The sequence below is a fragment of the Mobula hypostoma genome, chromosome 16, assembly GCF_963921235.1.
Source record: "Mobula hypostoma chromosome 16, sMobHyp1.1, whole genome shotgun sequence".
Taxonomy (NCBI): Eukaryota; Metazoa; Chordata; class Chondrichthyes; order Myliobatiformes; family Myliobatidae; genus Mobula; species Mobula hypostoma.
In genome coordinates this window covers 44,443,840-44,461,812 of record NC_086112.1, presented here as the reverse complement: position 1 = coordinate 44,461,812, position 17,973 = coordinate 44,443,840, and the positions used below count along the sequence as shown (strand labels likewise).

The following is a 17,973-nucleotide window of genomic DNA, read 5'->3' as shown; positions in this document are numbered from 1 at the left end:
TCAAGAAAATAACCTCTCCCTCAATGTTGCTAAAACAAAGGAGCTGGTCATGGACTACAGGAGGAATGGAGACAGGCTAAGCCCTATTGACATCAATGGATCTGGGGCTGAGATCCTCAGTATACACATCACCGAGGATATCACTTGGTCTGTACATACCGGCTGTGTGGTGAAAAAAGCAAAACAGTGCCTCCTTCACCTCAGACAGCTGAAGAAATTCGACATGAGTCCCCAAATCTTAAGAACTTTCTACAGGGGCACAACTGAGAGCATCCTGACTGGCTGCATCACTACTTAGTATGGGAACCGTACTTCCCTCAATTGCAGGACTCTGCAGAGAGTGGTGCAGACAGCCCAGCACATCTGTGGATGTGAACTTCCCACCATTCAGGACACTTACAGTGACAGGTGTGTAAAAAGGGCCTGAAGGATCATTGGGGACCCAAATCACCCAACCACAAACTGTTCCAGCTGCTACCATCTGGGAAACGGTACCACAGCATAAAAGCCAGGACCCACAGGCTCCGGGACAGCTTCTTCCACCAGGCCATCAGACTGATTAATTCACACTGACACAATTGTATTTCTAAGTTATATTGACTGTTCTGTTGTATATCTTACTGTATTATTACAAATACTATTCAATTTGCTATACTATTTATTACAAATTACTAATTTACACATTCAAGCAGAGATGTAACCTAAAGATTTTTACTCTTCATGTCTGTGAAGGATGTAAGAAATAAAGTCAATTCAATCCAATTTATTTCAATTATTGATGGTGGATGGAGAGAGTACAGGCAGATCTGTAAATCACTGACAACTATGTTATGCACATATTCTTTGAAGCTGTCAAGGTCATCTAGAACCCTAGCCCCATTTGACTAAAAAGCAAGAGCAGGAGTGAATTAATCAGGGACAAAGAGGCAACCAACATCAGCTGGTACATTTCAGTCCCCCATCAGGTTTCCTTCCTGGACTACATCACACAGCAACTGATGAAATCCAGCTTTGCCACTGGACCAGACTGCCGAGAAATTAAAACAGCAATATCCAATCTAAAACAAACAACCAGATCTCCAGGCTGGACAGCATCCCCGTCAATGTTCTACAACGTGGCTATGAGAAGCTTTAGTCATGAATTTACATTGCCCACAGCTGGACAGAGGGAGATAAATCAGGGGATCTCAGAGATACAATAATTGTCATGCCTGTTTACTTCAGAATTTCAAAAATATTTCCTGAAATATTAGCCTTCTCTTCCTTTTTCCCCATGCCAATTAAACCAAATAGTTCCCCCAGCATCATCGGCCTTCTTTCCAGTACTGCTGATGCCACAGTAGTTTAGATGTACTGATTCTTCAAATACTTTCAGGCAATCAGACTGATAATGGACTCAGGAATAAACAGCAGTTTAAAATGATTAATTTGCTGCCCATTCAGAAGTGCCACCATAAATTATCCTTATTAACATTGATTCCACTCTCCTCTTCGGTCATTTATTCAACGTAAATCTGGCTGTGTGAGTATTTGCCATTCTGGTCAATTTGAAGTGAATTCTAAGGACCTATTCCTAAGGATCTTCTATAGTTTATTGTCTTTGTGGTAAACCATATACATATATATATATGTTGTAACTGGATTACCTGTCTGGACACGCCCCTCTGCTGACTGCTCCTGTAGCTCCTCTCACAGACCCCTGAATAAAGGCGATTGTGCCACTGCTCCTCCCTCAGTCCAGGACAGATACTCAGCAGGGACGAGGTCCCATTTTACTGTTAATAAAAGCCTTTCAGTATTTACTCTGCTTTCAGTCTTTTGGAGTTATTGATGGTGCATCAGTCTCCATTGAAGATTTTGTGTCTACTGTGGCCTCCCAGTCTCTGAAATCCTCACCAGTGGTGGTGTCACTTCCAGACCCTTTCTCCAACACCCCGACCTCCATCCATCCTTACCTGACCCAAAATCCTGCACCCTCTTACACATCATCTATCACCCATGCACTCTTAAAATAACTATTATCACCTTAATATATTTTCTAAAACACCTTTCCTCGTGATCTTCGGATAACTCCACTATTCATTCTCTTGTTCTCCCCTTCCCATTAGTCAGGAAAGCCTCCAGGTTGCTCAGCATGTTATTTTTGGAAAAGAGACTCCTAATGGTGCAAGTTGGCCTTTCTCCATTCTTTTCTTTTAAAGCTGAAAATAGGTTAACCCTTTGAATAGCAAAGGGCTTATTGACCATTTGACCAACTACTTCCAGCTCTGAGGGAGGGTTTTTGACCTGAAACATGAGCTCTTTCTCTTTCCCCTGATGCTGCCTAATCTGGTTGAGCAACAACAGGATATTTAAGTTTCTAAGTACATAGAGACTGTAGGAATCTTATTAACATTTGGTGTAAACTATTTTTGAAATTGACAATACATCAGATGGTAATGACTACTACAGTTGCCAAGCAAATTAAATTTCTTTCATATGTAACGAAGCCTTTTTTTGTTTTATTTCGAAACAATTTCCGTAGCAATGTGCTGTTTATACAAGTGCCTATGTTTTAATGAGAACAGTACAACCTTGGGTTTGTGGCAGCTCATACCATACAGCTGACAGAAATCTGTCATTGTTTTCTTTCACAGCAGTGTTTCATTGGTGACCTGCGGATTGGAAATCAGTCATTTTATTGCAGATATTAAATGGATGATACTGTGTCAAGCTGCCATGCCCATGAATGTTAGTGCAATTTACAATTACTGTCAAATAAACATGACCAACTTGAATTGCTGTCAAAAAACAAAGGTAACAATAATTGTTTGCCTTTTTTAATTTGGTGTATTTTTATATGAAGTCACGTATGCTAAATCTTCATATCCTTAAAACTCATGACTGGAATACTGTTGCAATAGTTAAAAATAGACCCCTGGATTCCACAGATTCCTTGGTTAACGTACAATATTCATCTCCTTTCACCTGTTTTAAGTTACATGAAACCAATTATTGTGCAGTCCTGTTGGACTGTGCCATTATCATCAAGCTGTGTACTTATCTAATTTCCAAATCCCAAGTGACAACCCCTGCAGCCAAATCACCACAGGAAGTTCATTCTAAATGCATGGCATCAAATTACATCCATCCGCTGCTGTTGCTTTCACGTACTTAATCAACTGTGGTGTTTAAATAAAGAAACAGAGCGTAATTATTATTTTCACAAAGTAGAATGCTGTTTGAAATTAAATTCACAATTCTGCAACTGGATGGTATTTTAAAGTAAGTATATTAACTCTACTCGTTCATGATATAAGTGTGTATTACAATACAGGTGCTCTCTGAGAGTCCTTAATATTGGTTAACCATTTATTATTGTAAATCAGTATAAACAACTATTTAGCGACAACGTAACTTGCTTTGAAAATGTTACGATTTATAATCGAATTGAGAGTGTGTGTGAATAGTATACTAACTTACAAGTAATTTAATTCTAGTTTCAATATATGTATTTATTATAGGGACTGTTTGCTCGTTTGAGCTTCAAAAACATCTCATTATTCAAGAGATTTTACAGCCACATCTAATTGTTTTAAAAAAAGCTTTGGAGCATTTTACAATTGCAGCAAAATCATTCACTTTCTTTTCAATTTACTTGAGATTTTCACCTGAAACATTAACTCTTTCTCTTTCCGGCGTTCTCGCGTTAAATGGTTAAAAATAGACCCCCTGGCGTTCGGGGTGCGTTATTCTCATCTGGAGCAAGTAGCTTTCAAACCACTTTTTTGTTAAGAACATCGCGCAAATTCTTGAAGACTGTTTTGTTTATTGTTTTTCATTTCCTTTCTTCTCAAACAACACAGAAACGGCACACAAGCAGTATCGAATTTGTGAATTGAAAAACTTTGACGGCACCAGTGACGTCACAACACGCAAGGCCGTTTCCGTGGAAGTTAATCTACCTGGGGTTCGGAACCAACTGGGGAGAGAAGGAATGAATGAGATTTTTTTAAAAACAAGCGTAAGTAGAAAAGGAGAGATGCAACAGAAGAAAACGTGAAATGAGAAAAATGTCACGAATTAGTAAACAAATCACGATAAGATCAAAGAACTAGCAAAGTACACTCAAAGTTTCTAAATCAGATTTTAATCCAAATTACTTCCATTTTCTAAATAGGCGGCATGTGTATTGTGAGACGTTAGTTTACATCATTTTAAAAGTTGTTACGAAACTTAGAGCCATTTTGCAACATTCCTTTGGATCTTTGTTTTTTGTTTATTCCTAGAAAAGATGGAACCGGAAACTCAGCATGAAAGATAACGGGTCCAGCCTTGTGGAGAAAGACGGGAAAACAGCAATCCCATGGCGGACTGAACATATTACAGTATTGCACATACCAGCCTTACACTCAGGGAAAGAACACACACAGCACTGCGCAGGATCCTGGGGCCGGACCATAGCATCCGGCGGGAATTTACAAAGAATGCAGACTCCGCAGGAAGCTACCGCGGTACCAGAATCCTGGAATCGGATTTGCTAAAATAACAATCATTCATAGGCTCCTCCTTACAATAATTAGATTGTGCAGAGTGTGGAGATACCAGCCAATACTATCTTGTAGTATGTATTGAGGGCGGGAGCGGTGTTATCAGCCGGTGGTGTCACTCAAGATAATACAGGGGCGGGATGAATAACTATGAGCCTATGGTACCACAGAGTACAAGTAAAGTGGGCGTGAGTTAGAAATGTTAACCAATAATAGCTTGGATTCCAAGTAAAGAGGGTGGGACTTGAAACCATCAGCCAATTGGAGCTCGCTGTATAACATCAGAGGCGGGGACTGGGGGAGGACATGTCGCGGGGCAGTTCTGCTGGTTGTTCGCAGCTTGTTGAATATATTAGGAGTCGCTGCCGAAGTAATTAGAGCACGTTGGCTTTTTTTTTGTGGGGAGGAGGGAAGTCTGCTGTAAAAAGAAACGGAGCCAAACTCTTCGAAGCATTACATGCAGTGTGTTGACGGAAAAACAGGCGAGAAGAACATAGCCTACTATGTTGTGGGGGAAGTACTGAGAAAGAAACTCTTCACTGCGATCGCAGAAGACTTTTGAATGGATGCGTGACATAAGCCATCCCTTATGCAAAAAAATAGCAAACTTCAAAACTTTCAGACACCAAGATGATGGCAAGTCTCGCTGGCTTGATCCGATTCGAGGGGCATCTTCTCGTCTGTTTACTGATCATTTTCAGCTATTCTGGATCGCTGGCCCGGCGGATCTGCTGGCAAGCCATCGTGCAGTGTCAGGTCGAGCCCGACTGCAGCTTTGCCTACGAGCAGTATACTGAGGCTTGCAGATCAGTGTTAAACCTGGAGACCAGGCGGTGTCCCAGCCACTGCCTCTCGGCTCTCATCCACCTCAACCAAACGCAGAACGGACCCATGCTGGAGAACTGCGACTGCGTCAAGGACGAGCTGTGCAAACGCACCAAGCGTGCCATCGAGCCCTGCCTGCCGAGGACTCGCAACCGGGACGGGGTAATGGGCTGCACCGAAGCCCGCCTGCAATGCGAGATGGATCAACAGTGCAACAACGCCATGCACCGCTACCTCCATAACTGCGGCAAACTTTTCAACGGCATCAAATGCACAGATCAGTGCCGGGAAGTAATCGAGAGCATGCTAGTTATCCCTAAAGCCTTGCTTCTCAAGGAGTGCGTCTGCGACGGAGCCGATCGACCCATTTGCGAGGCGATTAAGGACAACATGGCCAGGCTATGCTTTTTTGGACCCGAGCATAGCTCAGGCAGTAGCGGGTCGGACATGGAGCCAGATGAATACTGGGACTATGAAGATGATCCAACAGACAACGTTATCAGCTATGATGATGATAATAGAGGCACAAAAGGGTACACTTCAAGCCCCAGAGGCTCCTCTACCGTCCAAGTGCCTAATGTTTTGACTTTGATGGCATCCATTTTACTACTACTACTGATCGCCCGGTTATAATTGAACAATGCAACTTTTATATTCTTCAATAAAGGAGCTCTGCACTGCCATCTTCAATATAAAAAAGACAATTCATAGACTTTTTATATAAATTTTAATTCTGGTAAGATTTGTTTGTATTTTTGTTTGCATCCGAGATACTGAATTTATCCCTGGTGCAACTAGTATAAATCTTATATGACTGGTATTTTTTAACCAGTAGCTGTGTGTCTGTGTATAAAGTTACATTTGGAGAATAATTTATTGAAATATAGACTTAACTACATGGCTTTGGTTTTGCATCGAGCAGTAAGAGAATGCATTAATATTTTACCGGCTATGGTGCAGAATTTCAGTACTTTTCACTAAAGGGAAATTGATTTATTATGACCGATCGACGATCCCAATTGAACAATATAAGGTGCGACATAGATTTGAAAAATCTTTAAATATGTATTTTTGGAAAGCGAAAGATATATAAAAAACTTGGCCTTGATAGAAATTGTTCTTTAAAAATATTTTGTAAGGCTGCCATTAACATTGTATTTTCATAGAAGCCATAAAGAGTCGTCTAGTTTAAAAACTATGCCCTAAGACTTTGTGTGTGCCTGTGTTGGGTGCAAGTGAAAACGCTGGCGTTTCGCAGTTAATATTAATAAGGTGTTTCGCGAACTTTGTGTTTGAGTGTATAACAAACTAACTTTCCCAAACTTCCAGGGCCTTCACTTTTGCTGTTTTCACTGCTGATGGCTGGGTCGTGTTTTGGCTTTTGAATAATTGAGTTTCCTCTGCGTTACATCTTTTTACAAGTTGCCGCAGGAATCATTAGAGTGATTACTTTTTTAAAAAAAGTTAATTTTGTTATGCGAGGGGAGGTGCAACACAGCCATTGCTCACTGTGCAGTATTGATTAACATGCGCAGTGTACACTGGACGTCTTAAAAAAAACCCTCAAAAATCTTTTAATTTTCTCGTTATTATATTTCGGCCACTAGTCTTCACTCGCTGCAAAATGCCGACCAGAGCAGGCTCGCTTACCTATCTTTCAGTGTGGATATCTTTGAGCACAATGTATAGGAACATTTATTGCAATTCATATTTTAACAAAAAATCTGCCAATTGTTTGTGTTATGGAATGCAGCCGGCCCACTTGTTTGACCCATGTGTATCCACGAGATGTCTACTTAGTTCCTCGGCAGTGAGGGGGAAAAGGGTCAAAGATGAGAATCACCACAAAAAAAAAGCAAAACACATCGGACAACCCATGCATATAATGTAATGTCTTCTACTCTGAGTGGCTTTGAGGGCATTCAGCCTGGGCTCCTGCCAAGGCTCCAGATCCTCACTCAAACGCCCTTAGATAAATAATTACACTCTTAAGCACCCGTCGAGTGCTGGTATACTTGACCTTGTAAATAAGAGTGTTTGCAGTAAGAATAAATTCCATCGTTTGAAATCTTTAAACATTTAACACAAAGCAGGCCCGGTCCTCTGGGGGATTGCCCATGCCTTCTCAAGTAAGTCGCGCCACATCAGGCTTGCAGAAAAAGTTTATTTATCTTTTCTCTTGCTGTTTATTTTATTCTTCAATGTTGCGGTTGGAAGCCCAGTCAAAAGTTTAACTGCACCCACAAATAAACTTACTTTGGTTGACGGATTTGAGTAACGACCGCAACCCTATTATGCGGATTTTATATAAAGGGAAACCTGTATGCTTACATTTGTAACCGCTGTAAGTAGTTATTTGCACACCTCTTTAAATGTACTTTAACATGGTTACGGTCTTCCCGGAAGCAGCTTTCCTCGCCGCGCCTGTAGATTGAAGATAATTTATTTTTTAAATCTTTTGTAAGTAGCAGCTGTTTTCCCGTAATGAGTCGATTTGATTGGGTAACTTTTATTCTTGCATCGACGGATTAATTGTAAATACAGACTTTGACAGCCTGCCCATTTTGTAAATTACAATGGGAAGAAAGTCCCGCTATAAAATAGAATCATAGAAGACGTTGTTAACTACCTGTGATTTTGACAAATCTGGAAAATATATTATGTTTTAAAAGATGACCTATTGACCCGAAGTGAAATCGTTGTTTGCTAGCTACTGTGCAGGCGCTTTTAGTTGCTTTTCTGTGTACATAGTTGGACTAATGGCTGTTTACGTTAGTCTTACGACTGAACATTTCCAATTTCCATTGAAAAGTCATTTTGATGCACGAGGCATAGGGAGATTTCCCCAGCAAAGAGTGGAGATATTAGCACTGCAAAGCCTGGGGTCTAGCAGCTGGAGTGATAATTAACCCAGAGGATAAATGGGGACTGGTTTACAAGCGCCTGTCAATAGCATCTGCCTAAAATAAATCACCAGCCAAAATGTCTGGTAAAGTTGCCGCTGTATATAACGCTGATTCGCTCTGAGAGTGCCAATGGGCATGGGAGACAGACCTGGACAGGCAATCATCTTCATGTTTTACTTTGATTCAATAACTGGATTATTACGTTCTAAATTATTTTAATGCTTTATAATTTTACCCTCGATGCTTATTGCTGTTGGCACTGTCTTGGTATCTCACAGGGGTACCTTTTCAATAGGAAACGATAACAATTTTATTTTCAAAATCCGCACCAAAAAATGTCTTATTAGCATGACGGTACTTTTCTACAGTGCTCGAACAGCAAATTGAGGATTGCATTTCCCCTGGTACCAGGCAACCGAAGTAACTATTTTGAGATTGTTAGCTCAGCGGTCTATTGAAGTAATATCGACCGCACGCAGGAAAACCCACACTGACTAAAGATCAATTGAACGAATGCTGCCAGGCATCATGGTAAAAAAAACGATCGACTCCGGCGGATGTCGGCATATAGAACAGAGAGAGTCCTGAGGTACAGCGTCGAGAGAGAGTGCGGGGACTTTTCCTCTCTGTCATTCTCGTTCTCTGTGACAAAATGTTTAAGGGACTCCTGGACAATACCAGAGAACAAGGAGCAGTTCATTTAATTGACAGTGACCATACAGTATGTGGCGAGAGGGTCTCTTGGTCCACTGATCAGCCCGGCAGACAGCAGTCCTTTTGTATACAAGGCACAATAGAGAAAAACATAGCACTTGGTGTTTATGAAACCATCATGACAACAACATTGACTATCCAATCAGCTAACTCGCAGTGGCCATTCTCCCACGAGTAACCAGGGCTCCAAATAAATTATTTCAACAATGTTTATTACGGGTCCACAAGAGCCCTTCAGCTGCATTAATCGGGGAAGTCGAGTGGCACTTTTGTTATGTAAATGTTAAGCACATAATAGTTCAGTCAAACAATGGGCAGGCACTTCATTCTAGCATGCTACACGTCCAGGAAACTGCAGGGAATTATGTGGGAAATATCTACACACTGGCAACCCCCAGCCTCTAGCGCATCATAAATGTATGGACTTGAGATATTGTTATTGTGGAAGGAACCCTTTCAGCCAGTAAATGTTTAGGTGACCCTTTACAAAACCAATACAGTGACACTGCTTGGGGATTATCCGCACAGTGGCAGTCCGCGGTCCCTGTTATATCATAAACGTGTAGGAATTAGATTTGCTTATTGTGGAAATGTTTTATTTAGAGACAAAAGGTGCGGGTGTGAGAGAAAAATGACTTAAGGACAAAGTGCAAGAATAATGCACTTGACAGGACACTGAAAGTAATGACGTGGGAAACATCGCCACCTTGACAGGCGTTTTTTCAGAGTTCGCCCTCCACTTAAATTTACGGGAACTTTCGTTTTAATTGTGCTGGAGGTTTGGTATTAAAGTGTATGTTATATCAAAAGGGAGGTGCGGCGCCAAGGGGCTGATGAAGATTTTTTGAATATCTGCTCAGTGACGGAATCCAGTCATTCTTTTAAAATAAAGACAATGATTGGATAATGTCATTGGAGAAAACCTGACTGCAGTTAAAATATGAAGAATATTATAAGTCTAACGCATCAGCTGGACTGGGCCGCATACGCTGGTTTAGGTTATCATCATGCACCTGCTTATTTTTTATATAGTGAACAAATATGTAACAGAAACATATATCCAGATAGAGATCGCAAACCCTATAAATGTGGCAGATGCATGACATTTTATTTATCTGGTTGGCAAGGATGTTGGGGAAGAAATTTAGGAAGAAGCGTCTGAATTACCACAATGCTACAACTTCCCATTGTTTTCAATGTCTTACGGAAATAACACCATAGTTTACTGCTGGAGCAATAGACAAAACCCCAGTGTTTAAAACGATGCTGAAATGAAACAACGTTATCAAAATATTTTAGAACAAAATTGGAAAGTAACAAATATGGATAGCAAACTAATGGCAATGAGCGGTGAATTAAAATCGATGGAATGACTGACAATGTACTGGTCTGTTGTTTTACGTTGGATTGGCAACATCTATCTTAAAGGCCGAATTTATTCTTATCACAGCAAAATAAAGTGCAAACATTATAAGCAATTTATTATCCTTAATTATATGGGAAATAGCAATAGAAATTTCTTGGAAATTGGAACCTGTAGTCTAATGGTAACACACAGAACAACGATGTAGGTATAATATTTAATCAAGGTATCACGAAAACCTACATAATATTCATGAACGTTCCTTGACACTCTAGACAGTTTCATAGAATTTTCTAATTAGCTTAACGTGATTTAAAGAACTTTTGTTCCATAACTGTTTGAAGTAGGTAGCTTGATTGTGCATTAAAACTGCAATGGTCCAAATCCAAAACTGATAAAGAAAAGAATCAAACACTGAATCCAAACCAACACCGCAGAGGAAAGAGACCTACCCTACAAAATTGTGGAGTTGTAATGGAAATGCATCCTAACTATGATGCACAGCTGGTAACATCTGACTGCCCCTGATTCAGCATTAGTTCTGGGTACCAGGACGGAACTCTGTGCATGTATACACCCGATTCACTAACAGAATGTTTTCAAGAGCATGGACAGAATCTTAAGCATTTAAAAAAAAATCACAAAGGCATCTAAATTATAAGATATTCAGAAGCTTGCCTCTTAAAATATCTTTCTAGCATGCTATAGGATTTATATTATGTGAAGTCCTACTCCTGACTCCCAGTTTGACTTCACACATCACTGTATTCTGGAGCATATTGAGACATCTTCCTGCATTATCCCAGCTATTTTTGCACTGCTGCAGGACTGAAGATTGCATTCACAAGAAAATCTGCAGATACTGAAAATCTAAAGCAACACACACACACACACACACACACACAAAACGCCTGGCCTGCTGAGTTCCTCCAGCATTTTGTGTGTCTTGTTGAAGATGGCATTTGTAATATCATATGATTGAAGTTTCATAATTGGAAATTGAACACATCCAAAGTAAAATTGTTATACCACCTTCCCCCCCCCACCCCCATTTTTATGGGCTCTAAGGTGTGGAATCTTAAATACAGACTCCTGGAATGGTTAAGGCACAGGAGACTAATCATCATTGAGTTCGTGCCGACGACTTGTAGATCAAGGCCGTCCCAATCCCCAACTTTCTCCATAACGCTACAAGTTATCTTCCATTATATGCCTTTTGAATATCCTGTTGAAAGCCCTGATTGGCTCTGTTTCTAATAAATTACACTTTCATGCAATGTTCCATATCATAACCACTTTGCATTTAAAAATATTTTTCCTCACCTCTGTATCTTTCATTCATCTCTGAATCTGTGCCCTCTAGTCAGTCCTTCAACCATCTTCTCTTGGGAAATGTTCCAATATTTCAATAATGACACAAACGGAGATGTTGTGGATGGTCTGGAGGGTTGTCAGAGGTTACAGCAGGACATCGATAGGATGCCGAACTTGGCCGAGAAGTGGCAGATGGATTTCAACCCAGATATATGTGAAGTGGTTCATTTCAGTAGGTCAAATATGAAGACAGAATATAATATTAATGGTTAGACTCTTGGCAGTGTGGAGGATCAACGAGATCTTGGAATCTGTGTCCAAGTACACACAAAGCTGCTGGGCAAGTTGACAGTGTTATTAAGAAGGTGTATGGTGTGTTGGCCTTCATCAACCTTGGGACTGAGTTCAAGACCCATGAGGTAATGTTACAGCTATATAAGAACTAGGTCAGACCCTATTTGGAGTACTGTGTTCAGTGCTGGTCATCTCACAACCAGAAGGATGTGGCTACTATAGAGCACAGAGGAGATTTATAAGGATGTTGCCTAGATTGGAGAGTATGCCTTATGAGAATAGTTTGAGTGAACTTGGCCTATTCTCCTTGGAGCGACGGAGGTTGAGAGGTATAAGATAATGAGAGGCATTGGTCGTGTGGATAGCCAGAGGCTTTTTCCCAGGGCTGAAATGGCTAACACGAGGGGTCATAGTTTTAAGGTGCTTGGAAGCAGGTAGAAGGGGAATGTCAGAGGTAAGTTTTCCACACAGAGAGTGATGGGTGTGTGGAATGCCTTGCCATCGACAGCGGTAGAGGTGGATACAATAGGATGTTTTAAGAGATTCTTAGATATGTACATGCAGCTTTGAAAAATAGAGGGCTTTGAGGTAGGGAAATTCTAGACAGTTTCTAGAGTAGGTTACCTGGTCAGCACAACATTGTGGGCTGAATGGCCTGTAATGTGGTGCAGATTTCTATGTTCCATGTTCCAATATTTCTGTAAATCAGGCTTGAATTCCTTTCTATAGTTCTTGGAACAACTTAAGAACTTGAAAAATGTGCACTTGGAATATTATGTGCTCTCCTTGCCATTAAAAAGACTTAGAAGAAAGGAAAAAAAGTAAAATAATGAATACCAGAACAATCTAGACTGAAAGAATGCAGCTATTGAACAGACTTTAGCACTTCTCTTCAGAATAGGGAAAACTTGGGAGAAATCTTTAAAATGATAAGTGGGTTGGACAGAGAAGATGCAATAAGAATATTTCCACTAATCTCGAATCAAATCTATGGACTATATAAGCAAAGCGTTATTAATAAGTATAGTTAGAATCTGCAACTTGCTAAAAGAGCTTAGATCCTTTCAAAGGATCATTGTGAAGTATAAGGGAGAAAAGGAACAGAAGATATGCTGACATGAGTAGATAAAACAGCAGAAATGCATACAGTCTTCTACTTCCAGATGTGGTCCCTTGGGATAAGAAAATGCAAAAAACAAATGCCAGCTGGGTGAAAGCCGTATTTTCCCAGAGTGACCTAATATTATCTAAAACTGACAAAGTATGTCAAATGGTTCTCTATCTTAAAAACATTTAACCTAATATATGAAAAAGGATAGATGAGAAATACTGATGTTATTTTTTGATGGTATCTAAGCTGTTTTCTATGTGTTTTCTGTATTTCTGATAATAAAAGCTGACTTGTGGCAATATGACAATGTACAGTTTGCAGATGTCTATTTTTATTGATATGCTGATACAAATGTGTTCTTGGTGTTCATGCCAGGAAGCGGTTGAGTGAACTCACATTTTGAGTACCTGTAGACAAAGATACTCAGGTTTAAATACACTTAGTGGCCATTTCATTAGATACACTTGTACACCCACTCATTAATGAAAATCAGCCAACTCAATGCATAAAAGTCTGCAAACGTGGGCAAGAGGTTTAGTTGTTGTTCAGACCAAAGAAATACGATCTAAGTGACTTTGACCATGGAATGATTGTTGGTGCCAGTCGGGGTGACTTGACTACCGTAGAAATTGATGGTTTCCTGGAATTTTCACACACAATGGTCTCTAGAGTTTACAGAGAATGGTGCGAAGAAGAAAGAAGCATCCACTGAGTGCCTGTTCTGTGGGTGGAAACACCTTGTTAATGAGAGAGGTCAAGGGAGAATGGCCAGACTGTTCAAGCTGACAGTAACTCAGATAACCATGCTTGCTTCAACAGTGGTGTGCAGAAGAGCATCTCTGAACACACAACACATCGAACCTTGAAGTGGATGGCTGCAGCAGCGGAAGACCATGAACATACGCTCACTGGGTGTATATTGTTGATATTGTCAACTTACTTGACTAACCTACTCTTGGGGATATCACATTCACAAAGGAGGTACTTACTAACAGTTAAACATTATTAAGAGTTGATGAGATTAGGTATGTCACTGAAGACTCTTGAAAATTTCTCCAGATGTACAGAGGCAAGTATTCTAACTGGTTGCTTCACTGTTTGGTGTGGAGACTCCAATGTGCAGAATCACGGACACAATTGATGACATTAATGACATCTTAATGATATCCATTAATGACATCTTCAGGAGGGACAGATCCATCACACTAAGGTCTCTCACCAAACAGGACATACCCTCTTCTTGTTACTAACATTGTGGAGGTGGTACAGGAGCCTGAAGAAACATAACGTTTTTTAGGAACCACTTCTTCCCCTTCACGATCAGATTTCTGAGTGGTCCACGAACCTGTGAACACCACCTCATCACTCCACCTTTGCACTATTTGTTTATTTTTGCAACTTATTGGAATTTTAATGCCTTGCACTGTACCGCTGCCACAAAACAACTAATTTCACAACATTTGTCAGTGCTAATAAGCCTGATTCTGATTCACTCCTCATCACAAGGTTTCACCACAATACTTGGCACCAAATCCTCATCTTTCCTCAAGCCTTTTAGCCTACAATATTTACACACATTGACGTAACTTCCGCTTTATGACCCAATGAAGGTTTCGTGTTTAGCTGCTTTATTCACATTTGTAACCAAAGCTCCTTATTCCTTTACAGTTGTCAAATCCCATCTATGATCACGCTGATGTGTTGTAACCAACACAATGATCATTAATTTTGCCCTTGTCCTTTATACACTGTATACTTTTCCCCTGTCACAGGCTTGGATGGACTACAGCAGCAGAAGGCCTCACTGGGTTCCACTCCTGTACCTAATAAAGTGGCCACTGATTACATAAGTAAATATGTCATTGGAAGGTTGGGTTGATACTTTGGCTCTGACAGATTTGGTGATCACAGCAGCTTGCACAAAGAATTAATGATCAAGTCAATGCAATTACGACTCAAGAATGAACAACAAATTATTTGTAGAGTGCAGAAGAAAGAATTATTTTAGATGGACACTGCATTAACAGTAGAGGTACCAACTTCGCGGTCAGGGTAATTAATTGGTACAGAACTAAGTGCTTCAGGTGTGCTGATACTAAATGCAAAACAATACAAATTTCCTTGTATTGAATTGATAAAGAAAAAAATGCAGCTGCTTTAAAGCACTTACTGGCTCTATTAACTTTATTTATGTTTTTCAGATTAAGAAATGTTTGCAAATGGATTGCCAAGATTAGAGAACAACTCAACCCAACTATCAACCAGCTACACATTTTCTGAGTTATGTTTAGTATCAGAATCAGTCTTATTGGCGGTGACATGTGTCATGAAATATGTCGTTTTGTGGAGAAGATGGTGGCGCACCTGCGTGTGCACAGCCCTCCGGTGAAAAATTATATTGTATCCATTAAATAGGGGCCGTGGACAATTCTGATTTGATGGAGAATGGACATGAAAGCACAGAGGAACATCTGGAGAAATTTCTGAAATGCCCATTTGCTGCTGTCGTTACCATGTGGTCGGGAATCTTTCGGAGGGTAGGCCTCAAAATCCCCGACCTGCCTGCTTTTGGCAACTGAGAAGGAGGTCGAATTGTTCGAACAGAGATGGTGCTCAGTACTTGGTGTCAGAGAGCTGATCAGAGCTCGAAATTTTCGGATGACTCAGAGTCGGATTGTGGTCAGCACGGCAGGGGGAGTTTTTCTTGCTTCTCCCGTCTGCATGAGATGTGGGACATTTGAGAAACTTTGAACTTTACTGTGCTCATGGACTTCTTCATCAAGTTATGGTATTGTTACACTGTTTGTAACTATATGTTATAATTATGTGGTTTTGTCAGTTTTTTCAGTCTTGGTCTGTCCTGTGTTTTGTGATATCACACCGGAGGAAATAATGTATCATTTCTTAATGCATGCATTACTAAATGACAAAAAAAGGGGACCATGTGTCTTCAGAATCTAATATGTATCACCAGCTTTAATGTCTCCTGGTGACTGCATTCACAGTTACAACAGTATTACAGTGCAGGACATAAAAATTATGACTGTATAAGTTCCAATAAATAAATAAATAGTGCAAAAGAGCACTGGCGAGGTAGTACTTGTTGGACTGTTCAGAAATCTGATTTGCAGAAGAGAAGAAGCAATTCCTAAAACATTGAGTGTGAGTCTTCAAGCTCCAATAGTAATGAGAAAGGCCACGTCCCAGATGGTGAGGGTCCTTAATAACGGATGCTGCCTTTTCAGGCACCTCATTTTGGAGATGTCCTTGATAGTGGGAAGAGTTGTGCCTTTGATGGAGCTGGCTGAATCTACAAAGATCTGAAGCTTCTATCGATGCTGTGCATTGGCACCTCCACACCAGAGGTGATGCAACCAGTCAGAATACTCTCCATCGTATGTATACCTGTAAAAACTTGCTGAAGTCTTTGGTGACTTACCAAAGTTGTTTCAAACTCCTAATGAAGTATAGTTGCTAGCGTGCCTTCTTCATAATTGCATTAATGTGTAGATAGGATAGATCATCTGAGATGTGGATGCCTAGCAACTTCATGCTGCACACCCTTTTCACCGCTGACTCCTCGATGAGGACAGGTGTGTGTTCTCCCGACCTCCCCTTCCTGGACTTCCACAAGTTCATTGGTCTTGCTGATGTTGAGTGCAATGTTGTTGTTGTAACACCTGTCAGCCAGCCGGTCTATCTCACTCCTGTACACCTCCTCTTTGCTAACTGATATTCTGCTGCAAAAGTGGTGCCATTGGCAAACTTATAAATAGCATTTGAGCTGTGTCTAGCCAAACAGTCATGAATGTAGAGCAATGGGTTAAGGCCCATTTCTGAGGTGCATCTGTGTTGATTGTCAGCAATGACAAGAAGTTAGCACTGACCTGATAGTTGAGAGTTTAACTTTGGCATAGATGTTCTTAATCTTACCCAGATAATTGCTGCCAAGCAGCGTACCATATTGTTTTAAATGGGCCATATATGTGGACCTCCTATAATGGATTTCAATACTTCACAATTAGGAATTTTAAAGACATCAAGACAAAATTTTTAAAAGATTGGAACATTTTAATTGCTGATAGTAGTTAAAGAATGTAATCCGAAACCTTAATAATGATTTAGTCAATACAATTAAGACAATGACCATAGTTTGTATCAAAATGAAATTCCTGCCATTCCCGAACTTTTATCATTTCAAACATTTCCCATTCGACTGTTTATCTCAGTGGGCAAGATCACTCTACCTGCAAAGCTTACCACTATAACTTTCCTTAACTTAAAATAATTTCTGAGAAGCTGATTATGCCTACAAAAGTCAAATGTTGTCACATATACAGTAAACACTTGGAAATTGTGGGCACATTGTGTGTAATTTGAGTTTAGGCTTGGAGGAATGAAGAAAGTTGGGGAAGAAGTATAGAATAGCTGCTCAAACATTGAAGCATGTTTCCTTCTCTGCAGCCAACGGGATTTTCAATGGTTTAATTGGTACATTAATCAATGACAGTAATAAACAGAGATTTCCCGAACAGATAAGATCACCAAGATTGATCCTTTCTTCAGAGTGGAAAATCGTTGATGTTATTAAATAACATTACTGACTAAGGAAACCAAGATAGAGAATAGAGTAGTTTATTAAGATATGACATCGCGTATATCCAACCTTTTCATGTCTAACGTCTCAGTAAGCCTCACAAACATTTTCAGTTTCAATATCACAAGATCTTTCTGCAGGAGAAATTTATATCACCAGATGAACTACCATACACTGTTGCAAAACAAAATTTTGTAGTTAAACTCTGTAAAATGCAAATATCAATGCATACTATTGCATCAACTAATTTGAGAAGGTGCAAATAAATGCTTCACGGTTTTAATCACTAAGGCACAAAAATTTCATTTTTAATCTGACTA

At 40.1% G+C, this 17,973-nt stretch overlaps 1 protein-coding gene across 2 annotated transcripts; it reads left to right on the top strand.

Moving 5' to 3' along the window:
• Positions 1 to 4,808: 4,808 nt before the first annotated feature.
• LOC134357363 (growth arrest-specific protein 1-like) lies at positions 4,809 to 16,128 on the top strand. Of its 2 annotated transcripts, none has more exons than XM_063068838.1 (2): positions 4,809 to 7,483; positions 15,258 to 16,128. In XM_063068838.1, exon 1 carries the CDS (start codon positions 5,160 to 5,162, stop codon positions 5,985 to 5,987), a length of 828 nt encoding a protein of 275 aa, XP_062924908.1. In that variant the 5' UTR covers positions 4,809 to 5,159; the 3' UTR covers positions 5,988 to 7,483; positions 15,258 to 16,128. The 2 variants fall into 2 exon arrangements, with proteins under 2 accessions (XP_062924908.1, XP_062924907.1); XM_063068837.1 differs by having other exon boundaries at positions 4,809 to 7,698.
• Positions 16,129 to 17,973: the final 1,845 nt, after the last annotated feature.